This window comes from Pseudophryne corroboree, chromosome 4, assembly GCF_028390025.1.
Source record: "Pseudophryne corroboree isolate aPseCor3 chromosome 4, aPseCor3.hap2, whole genome shotgun sequence".
Lineage (NCBI taxonomy): Eukaryota > Metazoa > Chordata > Amphibia > Anura > Myobatrachidae > Pseudophryne > Pseudophryne corroboree.
The window spans coordinates 937,481,988-937,506,540 of record NC_086447.1 but is presented as its reverse complement, the minus strand read 5'-3'; the positions used below and the strand labels follow the sequence as shown (position 1 = coordinate 937,506,540).

General features: G+C 48.7%; 1 protein-coding gene across 4 annotated transcripts in view; it reads left to right on the top strand.

Annotated features, from left to right (window-relative positions):
* The window catches only part of GPATCH2 (G-patch domain containing 2), a 291,695-nt gene that overhangs the window by 165,761 nt on the left and 101,381 nt on the right, over positions 1 to 24,553 (top strand). For all 4 annotated transcript variants that reach the window (XM_063919113.1, XM_063919114.1, XM_063919116.1 and 1 more), the window contains exon 6: positions 10,529 to 10,596. In XM_063919113.1, coding sequence (XP_063775183.1) covers positions 10,529 to 10,596 — 68 coding nt within the window. The remainder of the gene's footprint in view (positions 1 to 10,528; positions 10,597 to 24,553) is intronic.

Here is a 24,553-nt window from a genome sequence, read left to right as displayed (position 1 = left end):
GTATCCCTGGACATCAAGGATGCTTACCTACTAGTCCCCATTTACCATCCTCACCAGGAGTACCTCAGATTTGTGGTACAGGATTGCCATTACCAATTCCAAACACTGCCGTTTGGACTGTCCACGGCACCGAGGGTCTTTACCAAGGTAATGGCAGAAATGATGATACTCCTTCGAAAAAAGGGAGTTTTAATTATCCCGTACTTGGACGATCTCCTTATAAAGGCGAGGTCCAAGGAGCAGTTGTTGGTCGGAGTAGCACTATCTCGGGAAGTGCTACAACAGCACGGATGGATTCTATACATTCCAAAGTCACAGCTGGTTCCTACCACACGCCTACTGTTCCTGGGGATGGTTCTGGACACAGAACAGAAAAAAGTGTTTCTCCCGCAGGAGAAAGCCAAGGAGCTGTCATCTCTAGTCAGAGACCTCCTGAAACCAAAACAGGTATCGGTGCATCACTGCACATGAGTCCTGGGAAAAATGGTAGCTTCTTACGAAGCAAAATTCCATTCGGCAGGTTCCATGCAAGAACCTTTCAGTGGGACCTCTTGGACAAGTGGTCGGGATCACATCTTCAGATGCATCGGCTGATAACCCTGTCTCCAAGGACCAGGGTATCTCTACTGTGGTGGCTGCAGAGTGCTCATCTTCAAGAGGGCCGCAGATTCGGCATACAGGACTGGGTCCTGGTAACCACGGATGCCAGCCTTCGAGGCTGGGGGGCATTCACACAGGGAAGAAATATCCAAGGACTTTGGTCAAGTCAGGAGTCGTCCCTACACATAAATATTCTGGAACTGAGGGCCATTTACAATGCCCTAAGTCTGGCAAGGCCTCTGCTTCAAAACCAGCCGGTACTGATCCAATCAGACAACATCACGGCAGTCGCCCATGTAAACCGACAGGGCGGCACAAGAAGCAGGATGGCGATGGCAGAAGCCACAAGGATTCTCCGATGGGCGGAAAATCACGTCTTAGCACTGTCAGCAGTGTTCATTCCGGGAGTGGACAACTGGGAAGCAGACTTCCTCAGCAGACACGACCTACACCCGGGAGAGTGGGGACTTCATCCAGAAGTCTTCCAACTGTTGGTAAACCGTTGGGAAAGGCCACAGGTGGACATGATGGCGTCCCGCCTAAACAAAAAACTAGATATTGCGCCAGGTCAAGGGACCCTCAGGCAATAGCTGTGGACGCTCTAGTGACACCGTGGGTGTACCAGTCGGTTTATGTATTCCCTCCTCTGCCTCTCATACCAAAGGTACTGAGAATAATAAGAAAACGAGGAGTAAGAACGATACTCGTGGTTCCGGATGGGCCAAGAAGAGCTTGGTACCCAGAACTTCAAGAAATGATATCAGAGAACCCATGGCCTCTACCGCTCAGACAGGATCTGCTACAGCAGGGGCCCTGTCTGTTCCAAGACTTACCGTGGCTGCGTTTGAAGGCATGGCGGTTGAATTCCGGATCCTAAAGGAAAAGGGCATTCCGGAAGAAATCATTCCTACGCTGATAAAAGCCAGGAAAGAAGTAACCGCAAACCATTATCACCGTATTTGGCGAAAATATGTTGCGTGGTGTGAGGCCAGGAAGGCCCCAACAGAGGAATTTCAGCTGGGTCGTTTTCTGCACTTCCTACAGTCAGGGGTGACTATGGGCCTAAAATTGGGTTCCGTTAAGGTCCAGATTTCGGCTCTGTCGATTTTCTTCCAGAAAGAACTGGCTTCACTGCCTGGAGTTCAGACATTTGTAAAGGGAGTGCTACATATTCAGCCCCCTTTTGTGCCTCCTGTGGCACCTTGGGATCTCAACGTGGTGTTGAGTTTCTTAAAATCACATTGGTTTGAGCCACTTAAAACTGTGGATTTGAAATATCTCACGTGGAAAGTGGTCATGTTATTGGCCTTGGCTTCGGCCAGGCGTGTGTCAGAATTGGCGGCTTTGTCATGTAAAAGCCCTTATCTGATTTTCCATATGGATAGGGCAGAATTGAGGACTCGTCCCCAGTTTCTCCCTAAGGTGGTATCAGCTTTTCACTTGAACCAACCTATTGTAGTGCCTGCGGCTACTAGGGACTTGGAAGATTCCAAGTTACTGGACGTAGTCAGGGCCTTAAAAATTTATATTTCCAGGACGGCTGGAGTCAGGAAAACGGACTCGCTTTTTATCCTGTAGGCACCCAACAAAATAGGTGCTCCTGCTTCTAAGCAGACTATTGCTCGCTGAATTTGTAGCACAATTCAGCTGGAGCATTCTGCGGCTGGATTGCCGCATCCTAAATCAGTAAAAGCCCATTCCACGAGGAAAGTGGGCTCATCTTGGGCGGCTGCCCGAGGGGTCTCGGCTTTACAATTTTGCCGAGCTGCAACTTGGTCAGGGGCAAACACGTTTGCTAAATTCTACAAAATTGATACCCTGGCTGAGGAGGACCTTGAGTTCTCTCATTCGGTGCTGCAGAGTCATCCGCACTCTCCCGCCCGTTTGGGAGCTTTGGTATAATCCCCATGGTCCTTACGGAGTTCCCAGCATCCACTAGGACGTCAGAGAAAATAAGATTTTACTCACCGGTAAATCTATTTCTCGTAGTCCGTAGTGGATGCTGGGCGCCCATCCCAAGTGCGGATTGTCTGCAATACTAGTATGTAGTTATTGCCTAACTAAGGGTTATTGTTGAGCCATCTGTTGAGAGGCTCAGTTATATTTTATACTGTTAACTGGGTGTAGTATCACGAGTTATACGGTGTGATTGGTGTGGCTGGTATGAGTCTTACCCGGGATTCAAAATCCTTCCTTATTGTGTCAGCTCTTCCGGGCACAGTATCCTAACTGAGGTCTGGAGGAGGGTCATAGTGGGAGGAGCCAGTGCACACCAGATAGTACCTAATCTTTCTTTTAGAGTGCCCAGTCTCCTGCGGAGCCCGTCTATTCCCCATGGTCCTTACGGAGTTCCCAGCATCCACTACGGACTACGAGAAATAGATTTACCGGTGAGTAAAATCTTATTTTTTCTGTGTGATGCCCTGGGGTGGTGTGGCTGGGGTAGTTTGGGGGTGCTCTGCGCCCCAGAGGCGAACCCCTATAGTGTTAAGGACGTTCCCTGTCTCTAAAAGGGCGTTGGCTCATTATCCTTTTACCCACAGAGATTTGTAACAAATGGGAGACTCCGCCGCCGGTGGATTCTCATGTCACCCGCCTGGTGGTGTCGTCCACTCTGCCTGTCACTACTGTCACCTCACTGAGGGAACCGACAGATAAGCGTATTGAAGACCGCCTGAAATCTATTTTCTCGCTTACGGGGGCTGTTCATAGACCCACTATAGCTGCTTCATGGGCTGTAAAGGAGGTATAATCCTCTGTAAAGTGCTGTGGAATATGTGCGCGCTGGTAATAATATCTGGAGCAGTGTCGGTAAGTGCAGTCTGTGTATTGTGTCTGCAGGCCTCTAGCAGTACATAGCGGTTACATGTTAGGCTGAGGAGTGTCACCCATGCTGGTGGCTGTTGTGGCATTGGTGGTTCCCTATGGATGACTAATATCTAACTGGTATCGACCAGATCCTATCACAAAATGACCGTGGTCTGCCTCTGGCCGGTCTTCCACCAAACACATTACTTGTCCATGTGTAATCTGGACACCACCATCCGCATATGAAATCTATAGTCTCTAATGGGAACGTTATCCGGTATTGACAACACAGGAGTATGAGGCCAATTATCCTGTATCTGCAGCGTCGTTGCCGGATGTGACCGGTGTTACACTACTTCACCAGTAACGCCATAGATCCGTCATAGGTCTCTTCCAAGAACAAACGCCTGGAACAAATACATGTTCCCCAGATAGAACTCTGGTTACAGCGGAAGCTGCTAATATATAAAATGAAAATTCTACTTTAAATTTATTTGACTTTCCCAATACAAACTACAAAAACAGACATGGGCCAGTACCTGACCAGTAACAAAAATAAAGCCAGAAAGTTCTGTGAGGGGAACGGGGCAGAAACCCTTTATTCTTACACAGGTATTTCTCTATCGTCCTAAGTGGATGCTGGGGTTCCTGAAAGGACCATGGGGAATAGCGGCTCCGCAGGAGACAGGGCACAAAAAGTAAAGCTTTTACAGGTCAGGTGGTGTGCACTGGCTCCTCCCCCTATGACCCTCCTCCAGACTCCTGTTAGATTTTTGTGCCCGGCCGAGAAGGGTGCAATTCTAGGTGGCTCTCATAAAGAGCTGCTTAGAGAAGTTTAGCTTAGGTTTTTTATTTTACAGTGATTCCTGCTGGCAACAGGATCACTGCAACGAGGGACAGAGGGGAGAAGAAGTGAACTCACCTGCGTGCAGGATGGATTGGCTTCTTGGCTACTGGACATCAGCTCCAGAGGGACGATCACAGGTACAGCCTGGATGGTCACCGGAGCCTCGCCGCCGGCCCCCTCGCAGATGCTGAAGCAAGAAGAGGTCCAGAATCGGCGGCTGAAGACTCCTGCAGTCTTCTAAAGGTAGCGCACAGCACTGCAGCTGTGCGCCATTTTCCTCTCAGCACACTTCACACGGCAGTCACTGAGGGTGCAGGGCGCTGGGGGGGGGCGCCCTGGGAGGCAAATGTAAACCTATATAAGGCTAAAAATACCTCACATATAGCCCCCAGAGGCTATATGGAGATATTTAACCCCTGCCTAAATACAATAAATAGCGGGAGACGAGCCCGCCGAAAAAGGGGCGGGGCCTATCTCCTCAGCACACAGCGCCATTTTCTCTCACAGAAAGGCTGGAGAGAAGGCTCCCAGGCTCTCCCCTGCACTGCACTACAGAAACAGGGTTTAAACAGAGAGGGGGGGCACTAAATTGGCGACATAAATATATTAAAGATGCTATAAGGGAGAAACACTTATATAAGGTTGTCCCTATGTAATTATAGCGTTTTTTTGGTGTGTGCTGGCAAACTCTCCCTCTGTCTCTCCAAAGGGCTAGTGGGGTCCTGTCCTCTGTCAGAGCATTCCCGGTGTGTGTGCTGTGTGTCGGTACGTGTGTGTCGACATGTATGAGGACGATGTTGGAGGAGGCGGAGCAATTGCCTATGATGGTGATGTCACTCTCTAGGGAGTCGACACCGGTATGGATGGCTTATTTAGGGAATTACGTGAGAATGTCAACACGCTGCAAGGTCGGTTGACGACATGAGACGGCCGACAAACAATTAGTACCGGTCCAGGCGTCTCAGAAACACCGTCAGGGGTTTTTAATAACGCCCATTTACCTCAGTCGGTCGACACAGACACAGACACCGACACTGAATCCAGTGTCGACGGTGAATAAACAAACGTATTCCTTATTAGGGCCACACGTTAAGGGCAATGAAGGAGGTGTTACATATTTCTGATACTACAAGTACCACAAAAAAGGGTATTATGTGGGAGTGAAAAAACTACCTGTAGTTTTTCCTGAATCAGATAAAATAAAATAAAGTGTGTGATGATGCGTGGGTTTACCCCGATAGCAAATATTGGCGTTATACCCTTTCCCGCCAGAAGTTAGGGCGCGTTGGGAATGAATAAGGCGCTCACACGCTTATCAAGTGGCGTTACCGTCGCCAGATACGGCCGCCCTCAAGGAGCCAGCTGATAGGCAGCTGGAAAAATATCCTAAAAAGTATATACACACATAAGGTGGTTATACTGCGACCAGCGATCGCCATCAGCCTGGAGATGCAGTGCTGGGTTGGCTTGGTCGGGTTCCCTGACTGAAAATATTTGATTGATATAGAGCATTTAATAGGATGCATTATATATTTATGTATGCGAGATGCACAGAGGGATATGTGCACTCTGGCATCAAAATAAGTGCGTGATCCATATCTCCCAGAAGATGTCATGGACACGACAGTGGTCAGGTGATACATATCCCATACGACACATGGAAGTATGGCCGTATAAAGGGAAAGAGTTATTTGGGGTCGGTCCAACGGACCTGGGGGTCTCGGCAACAGCTGGAAATCCAACCTTTTTACCCCAAGTTACATCTCAGCAGAAACAGACACCGTCTTTTCAGCCTCAATCCTTCCGTTCCCATGAGGGCAAGCGGGCAAAAGGCCAGTCATATCTGCCCAGACATAGAGGAAAGGGAAGTAGACTGCAGCAGACAGCTCCTTCCCAGGAAAGGAAGCCTTCCACCGCGTCTGCCAAGTCCCCAGCATGACGCTGGGGCCGTGTAAGCGGACTCAGGTTAGGTGGGGGTGTAGTCTCAAGAGTCTCAACGCGCAGTGGGATCACTCGCAAGTTGACCCCTGGATCGTACTAGTATTATCCCAGGGGTACAGATTGGAGAGTCGAGACATCTTTTCCTCGCAGGTTCCTGAAGTCTGCGTTACCAACGGCTCCCTCCAACAGGGAGGCAGTATTGGGAAAAATTCACAAGCTGTATTTCCAGCAGGTGATAATCAAAGTACCCCTCCTACAACAAGGAAAAGGGTATTAGTCTTCCACACTATATGGTGGTACTGAAGCCAGACGGCTTGGTGAGACATAGTCTAAATCTGAAATCTTTGAACACTTACATAAAGGTTCAAATCAAGATGGAGTCACTCAGAGCAGTGATAGCGAACCGGAAAGAAGGGGACTCTATGGTGTCCCTGGACATCAAGGATTACCTCCATGTCCAAATTTGCCCTTCTCAACAAGGGTACATCGGGTTCGTGATACAGAACTGTCAATATCAGTTTCAAAAGTTGCCGTTGAATTATCCACGGCACCCCGGGCCTTTACCAAGGTAATGGCCGAAAAGATGACTCTCTTCAAAGAAAAGGGCATCTTAATTATCCCTTACTTGGACGATATCCTGAAAGGGGCAAGTTCCAGAGAACAGTTGGAGGTCGGAAAAGAACTATCTAAAGTAGTTCTACGATAGCACGAGTGGATTCTAAATATTCCAAAAATCGCAGCTGTGTTTTCCGATGATACGTCTGCTGTTCCCAGGAATGATTCTGGGCATAGTCCAGAAAAAGGTATTTCTCCTGGAGGGGAAAGCCAGGGAGTTATCCGACCTAGTCAGAAACCTCCTAAAACCAGGCCAAGTATCAGTGCATTAATGCACAGGAGGCCTGGGAAAAATGGTGGCTTCTTACGAAGCGATTCCATTCGGCAGATCTCACGCAAAACATTTTCAGGGAGATTTGCTGGACGAATGGTCCGGATCGCATCTTCAGATGCATCAGCGGATAACCCTGTCTCCAAGGACAAGGGTATCTCTTCTGTGGTGGTTGCAGGAGGCTCATCTACTGGAGGGCCGCAGATTCGGCATACAGGATTGGATCCTGGTGACCACGGACGCCAGCCTGAGAGGCTGGGGAGCAGTCACACAGGGAAGAAACTTCCAGGGAGTGTGGACGAGCCTGGAAAAGTCTCTTCACATAAACATTCTGGAACTAAGAGCAATCTACAATGCTCTAAACCAGGCGGAACCTCTGCTTCAAGGAAGACCGGTGTTGATCCAGTCGGACAACATCACGGCAGTTGCCCATGTAAACAGACAGGGCGGCACAAGAAGCAGGAGTGCAATGGCAGAAGCTGCCAGGATCCTTCGCTGGGCGGAGAATCACGTGATAGCATTGTCAGCAGTATTCATCCCGGACGTGGACAACTGGGAAGCAGACTTCCTCAGCAGACACGATCTTCACCCGGGAGAGTGGGGACTTCATTCAGAAGTTTTCCTCATGATAATAAACCGTTGGGAAAAACCAATGGTGGACATGATGGCGTCTCGCCTCAACAAAAAACTGGACAGGTATTGCGCCAGGTCAAGAGATCCGCAGGCAATAGCTGTGGATGCGCTGGTAACACCTTGGGTGTACCAGTCGGTATATGTGTTTCCTCCTCTGCCTCTCATACCAAAGGTATTGAGGATTATACGACAAAGAGGAGTAAGAACGATACTAGTGGCTCCGGATTGCCCAAGAAGGACTTGGTACCCGGAACTTCAAGAGATGGTCACGGACGATCCGTGGCCTCTACCTCTGAGAAGGGACCTGCCTCAGCAGGGTCCTTGTCTTTTTCAAGACTTACCGTGGCTGCGTTTGACGGCATGGCGGTTGAACGCCAGATTCTAAAAGAAAAAGGCATTCCTGAAGAAGTCATTCCTACCTTGATTGAGGCAAGGAAAGAAGTCACCGCAAAGCATTATCACCGCATTTGGCGGAAATATGTGGCATGGTGCGAGGGTCGGAATGCTCCGACGAAGGAATTTCAACTGGGTCGTTTCCTACATTTCCTGCAATCAGGATTGTCTATGGGTCTCAAATTGGGATCTATTAAGGTTCAAATTTCGGCCCTGTCTATATTCTTCCAAAAAGAATTGGCCTCAGTTCCTGAGGTCCAGACTTTTGTCAAAGGAGTACTGCATATACAGCCTCCTGTGGTGCCTCCGGTGGCACCGTGGGATCTAAATGTAGTTTTAGATTTCCTCAAATCCCATTGGTTTGAACCACTTAAGAAGGTGGATTTGAAATATCTCACATGGAAAGTGACTATGTTACTGGCCCTGGCTTCGGCCAGGAGAGTATCAGAACTGGCGGCTTTATCTTATAAAAGTCCTTAATTAAGTTTCCATTCAGATAGGGCAGAGCTGCGGACGCGTCCGCATTTTCTCCCGAAGGTGGTGTCAGCGTTTCACCTGAACCAGCCTATTGTAGTGCCTGCGGCTACAAACGACTTGGAAGACTCCAAGTTGTTGGACGTTGTCAGAGCTTTAAAGATATACATTTCAAGGACGGCTGGAGTCAGAAAATCTGACTCGCTGTTTATACTGTATGCACCCAACAAGTTGGGTGCACCTGCTTCTAAGCAGTCGATTGCTCGTTGGATTTGTAACACGATTCAACTTGCACATTCTGTGGCAGGCCTACCACAGCCTAATTCTGTTAAGGCCCATTCCACAAGGAAGGTGGGCTCATCCTGGGCGGCTGCCCGAGGGGTCTCGGCATTACAACTCTGCCGAGCAGCTACGTGGTCAGGGGAGAACACGTTTGTAAAATTTTACAAATTTGATACCCTGGCAAAAGAGGACCTGGAGTTCTCTCATTCGGTGCTGCAGAGTCATCCGCACTCTCCCGCCCGTTTGGGAGCTTTGGTATAATCCCCATGGTCCTTTCAGGAACCCCAGCATCCACTTAGGACGATAGAGAAAATAAGAATTTACTTACCGATAATTCTATTTCTCGGAGTCCGTAGTGGATGCTGGGCGCCCATCCCAAGTGCGGATTATCTGCAAGACTTGTACATAGTTATTGTTAACTATTTCGGGTTATTTTGTTTAGGGAGCCATCTTTCAGAGGCTCCTCTGTTATCATACTGTTAACTGGGTTTAGATCACAAGTTGTACGGTGTGATTGGTGTGGCTGGTATGAGTCTTACCCGGGATTCAAAATCCTCCCTTATTGTGTACGCTCGTCCGGGCACAGTACCTAACTGGAGTCTGGAGGAGGGTCATAGGGGGAGGAGCCAGTGCACACCACCTGACCTGTAAAAGCTTTACTTTTTGTGCCCTGTCTCCTGCGGAGCCGCTATTCCCCATGGTCCTTTCAGGAACCCCAGCATCCACTACGGACTCCGAGAAATAGAATTATCGGTAAGTAAATTCTTATTTTCCGCATCTGAATAGCTTTATTATTATTTCTCACCTTACGTTGTTTAAGAGCATATAAAGTGACGTACTCACTGTTACTGACCATATATATTGGGGGAATTATGCTAATAATATGGTAACCATTAAGGTTATATAACCCCTCCTCAGTTCTGTCTTTTTTTTTCACTTTTGATAATACGGTTTTAAAGCAAATCGCCCAGTTATTACCGTTATGTGGGAAACTGCTTCCCTACACCATTACGTTTACTAAGCTGTTTCCCATCCCATTTATACAAACAGGGATCTTGGTTGTACAGCTATTTATACACAGCAGGAATTACTCCACAAACCAACAAGCTGAACAAATAACGCCACATAGCAATTGTAGAGCGGTTATGAGTACGGCTGAGGAAGGAGATGTTTTCCCCTGATGAGGCCGTTTCTGCTTTTCTGTAGAGGATGAAGTTCTCCGGGACAGTCTGACGTCACAAGGGCCCACACGCCTCAGTGAGGGTGCTTCTGTATCTTCCGTCACCTGGACTGGGGAATAAGGGAGATGTGGAACTGTGTACGTGTCATTAGTATGTTCTAATGGCTGTATATGTGTATGACAATTGAAACGACTGCTGGGTTCTCTGTTTTACTTTTTTTAAACCAGATTTTTTCCCTTCCTAAAAAGGGTGATCTAAGCAATCAGACCTTCTCTACAAGGAGCATTGTGAAATAAAAAGCTGCTTAATGATATAATACAGTGCTTCCACTTCACAAGGGTCCCTTCTCACAGAGGCCAATACCGATATTATTCCAGGGTGACATATGATGGGATTAATACACTTTGCTGCATTTCTCACCACAGAGCCACGTGGCTGTATAACGTGGGGTTGTTGTACTGACCTCTGTGTTTCTCTCTACAGATCGGCAGTCCTGGGGTAAGCGGTAACGACAGGCTTCCTCACTTCTCACAGGATCCTCATCACCACGAGTAAGTGTTTGTACTACATACACCGTTGTTGGCTTATTGCGCACCTGTAGTAATACCGCTGTTGTATACTATGACCTAGATACAGATGTGTCCTCCTACATCCTTGCTGCAGTCGTTTTAAACAGCCCCTCTAGTTGCGCCATGTCGTGGTATGACTCTGTAGCGCCATGTCGTGGTATGACTCGGTAGCGCCATGTCGTGGTATGACTCGGTAGCGCCATGTCGTGGTATGACTCGGTAGCGCCATATCGTGGTGTGACTCGGTAGCGCCATGTTGGGGTGTGACTCGGTAGCGCCATGTCGTGGTATGACTCGGTAGCGCCATGTCGTGGTGTGACTCGGTAGCGCCATGTCGTGGTATGACTCGGTAGCGCCATGTCGTGGTGTGACTCGGTAGTGCCATGTCGTGGCGTGACTCCATAGCGCTGAGCATCTTTATGTGCGACTTTTTGAAATTAAATGTTCCTAACTTGGATTGCTATGTGAATAGGACGCAAAACAGCAGATTCTGCTGAGTAATAGGATATGCGGCATGCCTATGTTCCGTGTATGACTACGACTGTATCTGCATATGAAATGCTATGCTGTAGTGTCAGCGGCTGGTTTCCTGGAAATCACAGTAATGTAGCACATCGTATGCAGATACAGGCGCAGTCACACACAGAATATAGGCATGCAGCACATCATTATAATCAGCAGAATCTGCGTTTGGGTCTAGTCACACAGCGATGTGAATAAGTAGCATTGTGGCAAAAAAGACGCCTGAAATTAGCAGAGTTGCCGACTGACTAACGCCATACATCTCCTGCTACATGGCGTATTGAGGCAAGTTGGAAATACCTCCCCTGTTTACCACAAACTACCTTAGCTTACCAGGAAGTTGTGTACAAATGCCCAGCTGCCCCTATCAGGGGCTTCCTTCCCTGGTTACACACCTCAGCGTTAGTGTGATTCCCTCCCAGGTACGGCACTCCCGGCCAGTGGCAGCAATCTGGTAACTTGTCCTTCCCGAGGGGTGAAGCCCCTTGTAAGGGGATACATGACACTGAGCGTGAGTTGTAGAAAGCCCACGTCGGCTAGGCGTGTACAGTCCTCTGCGTCCATCACTGTGTCGTGTCCTCAGTACCGTCCACTTTGGACTAGTTGGCTGAAATCAGTTTATACACTAAGTGTTGGCAGAATATGATTGGATAAGCCCATCCCGCCAGAGACGGAGCAGCGTCAGTGAGTACCGGCGTCTGATCAGTGGCGGGATTGCTGGTGTCGGCACATCTGTATATGTTTTCTCTTTATAGCTCTGCCTGAAAATATGTGCAAGTGTTTGTGAAGTGAATTTAATATAGAGCGTTCCTATTGGAGCAGTCTGGCGCCCTCGATGTCACTAACGGGGTGTGCCCCAGCTGTCGGCGTCACAGCATCTGTTCACGCAGCGCTGTTAAAGGGGCAGGTCATATTCTGCTTTTTAAATTTGGGCTAAAACAGCCTAGTGTGAACACGTCCCTGCTCATCTCTGCTGCTAGTCGCGGGTCATTGTCCGCAAATAGTTTCCCCACACACTGCATCCGCGACCCATAGAATCGCACAGGTGCACATACTGTGTGACCCATTTCCGGGATGGATGAGGGAGGACACATCTGTATATAATACAAAGAGGCGAGTGCAGGGGCAGCACGGATGGTGTAATGGTTAGCATTACTGCCTCGCAGCACTGGTTCCCACCAAGGCCCTAACTGTGTGGAGTTTGTACATTCTCCCCGTGCTCCTCATTATAGTATATAATGTAATGGGCCTCCCTAATGTTGGACTGGGGTATGGAGGGCCCACCGGGGGAATGCTGTGTCAGGGTCCATGCTTAGGTGTGTGGCCAGTCACCACAGCACAGATGGTGTAGTGGTTAGTATTACTACCTTACAGCACTGAGGTCATGGGTTCCATTCCCACCACGGCCCTAACTGTGTGGAGTTTGTATATTCTCCCTGTACTTGCGTGGGTTCCCTCTAGGTGCTCCGGTTTCCCCCCACAATCCAAAAATACGTCCCATTCCCCCCCCCCCGCCCCCCGGCTGCTGCACTGTAAACGGAAATCAGATTCCTAGTATACGCAAGTGTACCTGCCCAATAAAGCGGATTCTAATTCTGATGTACAGGTAGGTTAATTGTCTCCCAACAAAAATTAACCCTAGTGTGAATGTGTCTGTACATGTGATAGGGAATATAGAGTGTAAGCTCCACTGGGGCAGGGACTGATGTGAATAGCCAAATATTCTCTGTACAGCGCTGCGGAATATGTGTGCGCAATATAAATAACTGGTAATAAATAAAATAATAAGATAACACAGACTTATAATGTACAGAAAGGGGGAACCGTGGACAGCATCAATAAACTGGAGGAACTAACTGCATAACCGAGACGTTTATACATGTATGTGTGTGTGTGTGTGTGTGTGTGTATATATATATATATATACACACACACACACACATATATATATATATATATATATACTCTCTCTCTCTCTCTCTCTCTCTCTCTCTCTCACATATATATATATATATATATATATACACACACACACACACACACACACACTGCATCCGGAAAGTATTAACAGCTTCACTTTTTCCACATTGTATTATGTTAGTTTCATTTAAAAATGGAATAAATTAATTTTTCCCCTCAAAATTCTACACATAATGACAATGTGAAAAAAGTGTTTTTTAGATTTTTGCAAGTTTATTAAAAATAAAAAAATTAAGAAATCACATGTACATAAGTATTCACAGCCTTTGCCATGAAGCTCAAAATTGAGCTCAGGTGCATCCTGTTTCCACCGATCATCCTTGAGATGTTCCTACAGCTTAATTGGAGTCCACCTGTCGTAAATTCAGTTGATTGTACATGATTTGGAAAGGCACACACCTGTCTATATAAGGTCCCACACTTGACAGTGCATGTCTGAGCACAAACCAAGCATGAAGTCAAAGGAATTGTCTGTAGACCTCCGAGACAGGATTGTCTCGAGGCACAAATTTGAGGAACTGTACAGAAAAGTATCTTCTGCTTTGAAGGTCCCAATTAAGACAGTGGCCTCCATCATCCGTAAACGGAAGAAGTTTGGATAAATGGAAGAAGTTCGGAACCGCCAGGACTCTTCCTAGAGCTGGCCGGCCGTCTAAACTGAGCGATCGGGGGAGAAGGGCCCTAGTCAGGGAGGTGACCAAGAACCCAATGGTCACCGTGTCAGAGCTACAGCATTCCTCTGTGGAGAGAGGAAAAACTTCCAGAAGGACAACCATCTCTGTAGCAATCCACCAGTCAGGCCTGTATGACAAGACGGAAGGTACTCCTTAGTAAAAAGCACATGGCACCCACCTGGAGTTTGCCAAAATGCACCTGAAGGACACTCAGACCATGAGAAACAAAATTCTCTGGTCTGATGAGACAAAGATTGAACTCTTTGGTGTGAATGCCAGGCGTCATGTTTGGAGGAAACCAGGCACCACTCATCACCAGGCCAATACCATTCCTACAGTAAAACATGGTGGTGGCAGCATCATGGGATGTTTTTTGAGTGGCAGGAACTGGAAGACGAATGCAGCAATGTACAGAGACATCCTGGATGAAAACCTGTTCCAGAGCGCCCTTGACCTCAGACTTGGGTGACGGTTCTAAACACACAGCCAAGATATCAAAGGAGTGTCTTCAGGACAACTCTGTGAATGTCCTTGAGTGGCCCAGCCAGAGCCCAGACTTGTATCCGACTGAACATCTCTGGAGAGATCTGAAAATGGCTGTGCACTGACGCTTCCCATCCAACATGATGGAGCTTGAGATGTGCTGCAAAGAGGAATGGGCCAAACTGCCCAAAGATAGGTGTGCCAAGCTTGTGGCATCATATTCAAAAAGACTTGAGGCTGTAATTGCTGCCAAAGGTGCATCAACAAAGTATTGAGCAAAGGCTGTTAATGCTTATGTGCATGTGATTTCTAAATTTTTTATTTTTAATAAATTTGCATAAATATAAAAAAAAAAAAAAAAGATTTTCATGTTGTCATTATGCGGTATCGTGTGTAGAATTTTGAGGGGCAAAAATTAATTTATTCAATTTTGGAATAAGGCTGTAACATTACAAAATGTGGAAAAAGTGAAGCGCTGTGAATACACTGTGTGTATATGTACAGTACCAGTCAAAAGTTGCGACACACCTTCCCATTTAAATGAATGAGAAAGTGTGTCCAAGCTTTTGACTGGTACTGTGTGTGTATATATGTGTATAATATATATATATACATACATACAATTCTCCTCCAGCCGGCACTCCGCAGTTACCTCCGCTATGCTGCGCCCGGTGCCCGTCCCGGCTAATGCATTTAGCCACGTACACTCCACTGTCTGGCGGCACTCCCTGGGCTGAAATAAATTCTCCACAGCGTGTATTACATCAACGTTTCAAAGTTTACTTTGTCTTCAGTATCCTGAAGACAAAGTAAAACTTTGAAACGTTGATGTAATACACGTTGTGGAGAATTTATTTTAGCCCAGGGAGTGCCGCCAGACAGTGGAGTGTATATATGTATATATATATATTTCTCTGACGTCCTAAGTGGATGCTGGGACTCCGTAAGGACCATGGGGAATAGCGGCTCCGCAGGAGACTGGGAACAACTAAAAAAGCTTTTGGTCTAACTGGTGTGCACTGGCTCCTCCCTCTATGACCCTCCTCCAGACCTCAGTTAGAATCTTGTGCCTGGCTGAGCTGGATGCACACTAGGGGCTCTCCTGAGTATATTTTAGGTTTTTTATTTTCAGTGAGATCTGCTGGCAACAGACTCACTGCTACGAGGGACTAAGGGGAGAAGAAGCGAACCTACCTGCTTGCAGCTAGCTTGGGCTTCTTAGGCTACTGGACACCATTAGCTCCAGAGGGATCGAACACAGGGCCCGACCTCGATCGTCCGGTCCCGGAGCCGCGCCGCCGTCCCCCTTACAGAGCCAGAAGCATGAAGATGGTCCTGAAAATCGGTGGCAGAAGACTTCGGTCTTCAACAAGGTAGCGCACAGCTGCAGTGCCATTGCTCCTCATGCACACCTCACACTCCGGTCACTGATGGGTGCTGGGGGGGGGGGGGGGGGGGGGGCGCGCCCTGAGCAGCAATATTAACACCTTGGCTGGCAAATAATCACAATATATAGTCCCAGAGGCTATATATGTGAGAAATACCCCTGCCAGGATCCATAAAAAAGCGGGAGAAAGTCAGCCGAAAAAGGGGCGGGGCTATCTCCCTCAGCACACTGGCGCCATTTTTCCCTCACAGCTCCGCTGGAAGGATCGCTCCCAGGCTCTCCCCTGCAGTTTCAAGACTACAAAGGGTAAAAAAGAGGGGGGGGGGGGCACTAAATTTAGGCGCAGCAGTATATATATATAAGCAGCTATAAGGGAAAATCACTCAGTTATAGTGTTCATCCCTGTGTTATATAGCGCTCTGGTGTGTGCTGGCATACTCTCTCTCTGTCTCCCCAAAGGGCTTTGTGGGGTCCTGTCCTCTGTCAGAGCATTCCCTGTGTGTGTGTGTGGTGTGTCGGTACGGCTGTGTCGACATGTTTGATGAGGAGGCTTATGTGGAGGCGGAGCAGATGCCGATAAATGTGATGTCACCCCCTGCGGGGCCGACACCTGAGTGGATGGTTATGTGGAAAGAATTACGCGACAGTGTCGACTCCTTACATAAAAGGTTTGACGACATACCGAATATGGGACAGCCGGCTTCTCAGCCTGTGCCTGCCCAGGCGTCTCAAAAGCCATCAGGGGCTCTAAAACGCCCGCTACCTCAGATGTCGACACGGATACTGACTCCAGTGTCGACGACGATGAGACTAATGTAACTTCCAATAGGGCCACACGTTACATGATTGAGGCTATGAAAAATGTGTTGCACATTTCTGATGTTACCCCAGGAACCACAAAAAAGGGTATTATGTTTGGAGAGAAAAAACTACCAGTAGTTTCTCTGACGTCCTAGTGGATGCTGGGACTTCCGTAAGGACCATGGGGAATAGCGGCTCCGCAGGAGACTGGGCACAAAAGTAAAAGCTTTAGACTAGCTGGTGTGCACTGGCTCCTCCCCCTATGACCCTCCTCCAAGCCCCAGTTAGATTTTTGTGCCCGAACGAGAAGGGTGCATGCTAGGTGGCTCTCCTGAGCTGCTTAGAAGTAAAAGTTTAAATAGGTTTTTTATTTTCAGTGAGTCCTGCTGGCAACAGGCTCACTGCATCGTGGGACTAAGGGGAGAAGAAGCTAACTCACCTGCGTGCAGAGTGGATTGGGCTTCTTGGCTACTGGACATTAGCTCCAGAGGGACGATCACAGGTTCAGCCTGGATGGGTCCCGGAGCCGCGCCGCCGGCCCCCTTACAGAGCCAGAAGAGCGAAGAGGTCCGGAGAAATCGGCGGCAGAAGACGTTCCTGTCTTCAAATAAGGTAGCGCACAGCACTGCAGCTGTTCGCCATTGCTCTCAGCACACTTCACACTCCGGTCACTGAGGGTGCAGGGCGCTGGGGGGGAGCGCCCTGAGACGCAATAAAACACTGTAAAAACCTTATATGGCTAAAGAAATGCATCACATATAGCTCCTGGGCTATATGGATGCATTTAACCCCTGCCAGTTTTCCTGAAAAAAGCGGGAGAAAAGGCCGCCGTGAAGGGGGCGGAGCCTTTCTCCTCAGCACACAAGCGCCATTTTCTTTCACAGCTCCGCTGGAAGGACGGCTCCCTGACTCTCCCCTGCAGTCCTGCACTACAGAAACAGGGTAAAACAGAGAGGGGGGGCACTATTGGCAGCTAATATATAAATACAGCAGCTATAACAGGGAGTAACACTTATATAAGGTTATCCCTGTATATATATATAGCGCTCTGGTGTGTGCTGGCAAACTCTCCCTCTGTCTCCCCAAAGGGCTAGTGGGGTCCTGTCCTCTATCAGAGCATTCCCTGTGTGTGTGCTGGGTGTCGGTACGATTGTGTCGACATGTATAAGGAGGAAAATGATGTGGAAGCAGAGCAATTGCCTGTGTTAGTGATGTCACCCCCTAGGGAGTCGACACCTGACTGGATGGTCGTATTTAAAGAATTACGTGACAATGTCAGCACTTTGCAAAAAACTGTTGACGACATGAGACAGCCGGCAAATCAGTTAGTGCCTGTTCAGGCGTCTCAGACACCGTCAGGGGCGCTAAAACGCCCGTTACCTCAGATGGTCGACACAGACCCAGACACGGATACTGAATCCAGTGTCGACGGTGAGGAGACAAACGTAATGTCCAGTAGGGCCACACGTTACATGATCACGGCAATGAAGGAGGCATTGAACATTTCTGACACTACAAGTACCACAAAAAAGGGTATTATGTGGGGTGTGAAAAAAACTACCAGTAGTTTTTCCTGAATCAGAGGAATTAAATGAGGTGTGTGATAAAGCGTGGGTTTCCCCCGATAAAAAACTGCTGATTTCTAACAAATTATTGGCACTATACCCTTTCCCGCCAGAGGTTAGGGCACGTTGGGAAACACCCCCTAGGGTAGATAAGGCGCTCACACGCATATCAAAACAAGTGGCGTTACCGTCTCCTGATACAGCCGCCCTCAAGGAACCAGCTGATAGAAGGCTGGAAAATATCCTAAAAGCTATATACACACATACTGGTGTTATACTGCGACCAGCAATCGCCTCAGCCTGGATGTGCAGTGCTGGAGTGGCTTGGTCGGATTCCCTGACTGAAAATATTGATACCCTGGATAGGGACAGTATTTTATTAACTATAGAGCATTTAAAGGATGCATTACTATATATGCGAGATGCACAGAGGGATATTTGCACCCTGGCATCAAGAGTGAGTGCGATGTCCATTTCTGCCAGAAGGGCGTTATGGACGCGACAGTGGTCAGGTGATGCAGATTCCAAACGACATATGGAAGTATTGCCGTATAAAGGGGAGGAGTTATTTGGGGTCGGTCTATCAGACCTGGTGGCCACGGCAACGGCTGGAAAGTCCACCTTTTTTACCCCAGGTCACCTCTCAGCAGAAAAAGACACCGTCTTTTCAAACTCAGTCCTTTCGTTTCTATAAGAACAAGCGGGCAAAAGGCCACTCATTTCTGCCCCGGGGCAGAGGAAGGGGAAAAAGACTGCACCAGGCAGCCTCTTCCCAGGAGCAGAAGCCCTCCCCCGCTTCTGCCAAGTCTTCAGCATGACGCTGGGGCTTTACAAGCGGACTCAGGCACGGTGGGGGCCCATCTCAAAAATTTCAACGCGCAGTGGGCTCACTCGCAAGTGGACCCCTGGATCCTGCAGGTAGTATCACAGGGGTACAAATTGGAATTCGAGACGTCTCCCCCTCGCCGATTCCTGAAGTCTGCTCTTCCAACGTCTCCCTCCGACAGGGAGGCAGTATTGGAAGCCATTCACAAGCTGTATTCCCAGCAGGTGATAATCAAGGGCGAACCTGGAGAAGGGGACTATATGGTATCTCTGGACATCAAAGATGCTTATCTCCATGTCCCAATCTTCCCTTCTCACCAGGGGTACCTCAGGTTTGTGGTTCAAAACTGTCATTATCAGTTTCAGACGCTGCCGTTTGGATTGTCCACGGCACCCCGGGTCTTTACCAAGGTAATGGCCGAAATGATGATTCTTCTTCGAAGAAAAGGCGTCTTAATTATCCCTTACTTGGACGATCTCCTGATAAGGGCAAGATCCAGGAAACAGTTAGAGTTCGGAGTAGCACTGTCTCAGGTAGTGCTACGTCAGCACGGGTGGATTCTAAATATCCCAAAATCACAGCTGATTCCAACAACACGTCTACTGTTCCTGGGGATGATTCTGGACACAGTCCAGAAAAAGGTGTTTCTCCCGGAGGAGAAGGCCAGGGAGTTATCCGAGCTAGTCAGGAACCTCCTAAAACCAGGCCAAGTGTCAGTGCATCAATGCACGAGAGTCCTGGGAAAAATGGTGGCTTCTTACGAAGCAATTCCATTCGGAAGATTCCATGCAAGAACTTTTCAGTGGGATCTGCTGGACAAATGGTCCGGATCGCATCTTCAGATGCATCAGCGGATAACCCTATCTCCAAGGACAAGGGTGTCTCTCCTGTGGTGGTTACAGAGTGCTCATCTTCTAGAGGGCCGCAGATTCGGCATTCATGATTGGATGCTGGTGACCACGGATGCCAGCCTGAGAGGCTGGGGAGCAGTCACACAGGGAAGAAATTTCCAGGGCTTGTGGTCAAGCATGGAAACGTCTCTTCACATAAATATTCTGGAACTAAGGGCCATTTACAATGCCCTAAGTCAAGCAAGGCCTCTGCTTCAGGGTCAGTCGGTATTGATCCAATCGGACAACATCACGGCAGTCGCCCACGTCAACAGACAGGGCGGCACAAGAAGCAGGAGGGCAACGGCAGAAGCTGCAAGGATTCTCCGCTGGGCGGAAAATCATGTGGTGGCACTGTCAGCAGTGTTCATTCCGGGAGTGGACAACTGGGAAGCAGACTTCCTCAGCAGACACGACCTCCACCCGGGGGAGTGGGGACTTCACCCAGAAGTCTTCCAAGTGATTGTAAACCGTTGGGAAAAACCAAAGGTGGACATGATGGCGTCCCGTCTCAACAAAAAACTGGACAGATATTGCGCCAGGTCAAGGGACCCTCAGGCAATAGCGGTGGACGCTCTGGTAACACCGTGGGTGTACCAGTCGGTGTATGTGTTCCCTCCTCTGCCTCTCATACCCAAAGTACTGAGAATCATAAGAAGGAGAGGAGTAAGAACTATACACGTGGCTCCGGATTGGCCAAGAAGAACTTGGTACCCGGAACTGCAAGAGATGCTCACGGAGGACCCGTGGCCTCTACCTCTAAGAAAGGACCTGCTCCAGCAGGGACCTTGTCTGTTCCAAGACTTACCGCGGCTGCGTTTGACGGCATGGCGGTTGAACGCCGGATCCTGATGGAAAAAGGCATTCCAGATGAAGTCATCCCTACCCTGATCAAAGCCAGGAAAGATGTAACCGCGAAACATTATCACCGCATTTGGCGGAAATATGTTGCTTGGTGTGAGGCCAAGAAGGCCCCCACAGAGGAATTTCAACTGGGTCGTTTCCTGCATTTCCTGCAAGCAGGACTGTCTATGGGCCTAAAATTAGGATCCATTAAGGTTCAGATTTCGGCCCTGTCGATCTTCTTCCAGAAAGAACTGGCTTCAGTGCCCGAAGTTCAGACGTTTGTCAAGGGGGTACTGCATATACAGCCTCCTTTTGTGCCACCAGTGGCACCTTGGGATCTCAATGTAGTTTTAGGGTTCCTAAAATCACATTGGTTTGAACCACTCACCACTGTGGAATTAAGATATCTCACATGGAAGGTGGTCATGCTGTTAGCTCTGGCGTCAGCCAGGCGTGTCTCAGAATTGGCGGCTTTGTCATATAAAAGCCCTTACCTAATTTTTCATTCAGACAGGGCAGAATTGAGGACTCGTCCTCAATTTCTCCCTAAGGTGGTTTCAGCGTTTCACATGAACCAACCTATTGTGGTGCCTGCGGCTACTAGGGACTTGGAGGACTCCAAGTTGTTGGACGTAGTCAGGGCCCTGAAAATATATGTTTCCAGGACGGCTGGAGTCAGAAAATCTGACTCGCTGTTTATCCTGTATGCACCCAACAAGCTGGGTGCTCCTGCTTCTAAGCAGACGATTGCTCGTTGGATTTGTAGTACAATTCAGCTTGCACATTCTGTGGCAGGACTGCCACAGCCAAAATCTGTTAAAGCCCATTCCACAAGGAAAGTGGGCTCATCTTGGGCGGCTGCCCGAGGGGTCTCGGCTTTACAACTTTGCCGAGCAGCTACTTGGTCAGGGGCAAACACGTTTGCAAAATTTTACAAATTCGATACCCTGGCTGAGGAGGACCTGGAGTTCTCTCATTCGGTGCTGCAGAGTCATCCGCACTCTCCCGCCCGTTTGGGAGCTTTGGTATAATCCCCATGGTCCTTACGGAAGTCCCAGCATCCACTAGGACGTCAGAGAAAATAAGAATTTACTTACCGATAATTCTATTTCTCGTAGTCCGTAGTGGATGCTGGGCGCCCATCCCAAGTGCGGATTGTCTGCAATACTTGTATATAGTTATTGTTACAAAAAAATCGGGTTGTTTATTGTTGTGAGCCATCTTTTCAGAGGCTCCTACGTTTATCATACTGTTAACTGGGTTCAGATCACAGGTTGTACAGTGTGATTGGTGTGGCTGGTATGAGTCTTACCCGGGATTCAAAATCCTTCCTTATTATGTACGCTCGTCCGGGCACAGTATCCTAACTGAGGCTTGGAGGAGGGTCATAGGGGGAGGAGCCAGTGCACACCAGCTAGTCTAAAGCTTTTACTTTTGTGCCCAGTCTCCTGCGGAGCCGCTATTCCCCATGGTCCTTACGGAAGTCCCAGCATCCACTACGGACTACGAGAAATAGAATTATCGGTAAGTAAATTCTTATTTTTTCCTCCATCTGAGGAATTAAATGAAGTGTGTGAAGAAGCGTGGGCTTCCCCCGATAAGAAACTGGTAATTTCTAAAAGGTTACTAATGACGTATCCTTTCCCGCCAGAGGATAGGTCACGTTGGGAAACATCCCCTAGGGTGGATAAAGCGCTCACACGCTTGTCAAAGAAGGTGGCACTACCGTCTCCGGATACGGCCGCCCTAAAGGAGCCTGCTGATAGGAAGCAGGAGGCTATCCTGAAGTCTGTATATACACACACAGGTATTATAGTGAGACCAGCTATTGCTTCAGCATGGATGTGCAGTGCTGCAGCTGCGTGGTCAGATTCCCTGTCGGAAAATATTGATACCCTAGACAGGGACACTATATTGCTAACCGTAGAGCATATTAAAGACGCAGTCTTATACATGAGAGATGCACAGAGGGATATTTGCCGGCTGGCATCTAAAATAAGTGCAATGTCCATTTCTGCCAGGAGAGGGTTATGGACTCGGAAGTGGACGGGTGATGCAGATTCTAAAAGGCACATGGAAGTTTTGCCTTATAAGGGTGAGGAGTTGTTCGGGGATGGTCTCTCGGACCTCGTTTCCACAGCAACAGCTGGGAAGTCAGCATTTTTACCCCATGTTCCCTCACAACCAAAGAAAGCACCGTATTATCAGGTACAGTCCTTTCGGCCCCATAAGGGCAAGCGGGTTAAAGGCGCGTCCTTTCTGCCCAGAGGGAGAGGGAAAAAGCTGCAGCATACAGCCAGTTCCCAGGAGCAAAAGTCCTCCCCCGGTTCCTGCAAATCCGCCGCATGACGCTGGGGCTCCACAGGCGGAGCCAGGTTACGGTGGGGGCCCGTCTCAAAAACTTCAGCAATCAGTGGGCTCGCTCACGGGTGGATCCCTGGATCCTTCAAGTAGTATCTCAGGGGTACAAGCTGGAATTCGAGACGTCTCCCCCCCGCCGTTTCCTCAAATCTGCCTTGCCAACAACTCCCTCAGGCAGAGAGGCAGTGCTAGAGGCAATTCACAAGCTGTATTCCCAGCAGGTGATAGTCAAGGTGCCCCTCCTTCAACAAGGACGGGGTTACTATTCCACAATGTTTGTGGTACCGAAACCGGACGGTTCGGTGAGACCCATTTTAAATTTGAAATCCTTGAACACATATATAAAAAAAAATCAAGTTCAAGATGGAATCGCTCAGGGCGGTTATTGCAAGCCTGGACAAGGGGGATTACATGGTATCACTGGACATCAAGGATGCTTACCTGCATGTCCCCATTTACCATCCTCACCAGGAGTACCTCAGATTTGTGGTACAGGATTGTCATTACCAATTCCAGACGTTGCCGTTTGGTCTATCCACGGCTCCGTGGGTATTTACCAAGGTAATGGCCGAAATGATGATACTCCTTCGAAAAAAGGGAGTTTTAATTATCCCGTACTTGGACGATCTCCTGATAAAGGCGAGGTCCAGGGAGCAGTTGTTGGTCGGGGTAGCACTATCTCGGGAGGTGCTACAACAGCAGGGTTGGATTCACAGCTGGTCCCTACGACACGTCTACTGTTCCTGGGGATGGTTCTGGACACAGAACAGAAAAAAGTGTTTCTCCCGGAGGAGAAGGCCAAGGAGCTGTCATCTCTAGTCAGAGGCCTCCTAAAACCAAAACAGGTGTCGGTGCATCACTGCACGCGAGTCCTGGGAAAAATGGTAGCTTCCTACGAAGCAATTCCATTTGGCAGGTACCATGCAAGAACTTTTCAGTGGGACCTGTTGGACAAGTGGTCCGGATCGCATCTTCAGATGCATCGGCTGATAACCCTGTCTCCAAGGACCAGGGTGTCTCTGCTGTGGTGGCTGCAAAGTGCTCATCTTCAAGAGGGCCGCAGATTCGGCATACAAAACTGGGTCCTGGTGACCACGGATGCCAGCCTTCGAGGCTGGGGGGCAGTCACACAGGGAAGAAACTTCCAAGGACTATGGTCAAGTCAGGAGACTTCCCTACACATAAATATTCTGGAACTGAGGGCCATTTTCAATGCCCTACGTCAGGCAAAACCCCTGCTTCAAAACCAGCCGGTACTGATCCAGTCAGACAACATCACGGCAGTCGCCCATGTAAACCGACAGGGCGGCACAAGAAGCAGGACGGCGATGGCAGAAGCTACAAGGATTCTCCGATGGGCGGAAAATCATGTGTTAGCACTGTCAGCAGTGTTCATTCCGGGAGTGGACAACTGGGAAGCAGACTTCCTCAGCTGGCACGACCTCCACCCGGGAGAGTGGGGACTTCATGCAGAAGTCTTCCAACTGATTGTAAACCGTTGGGAAAGGCCACAGGTGGACATGATGGCGTCCCGCCTAAACAAAAAGCTAGAAAGATATTGCGCCAGGTCAAGAGACCCTCTGGCGATAGCTGTGGACGCTCTA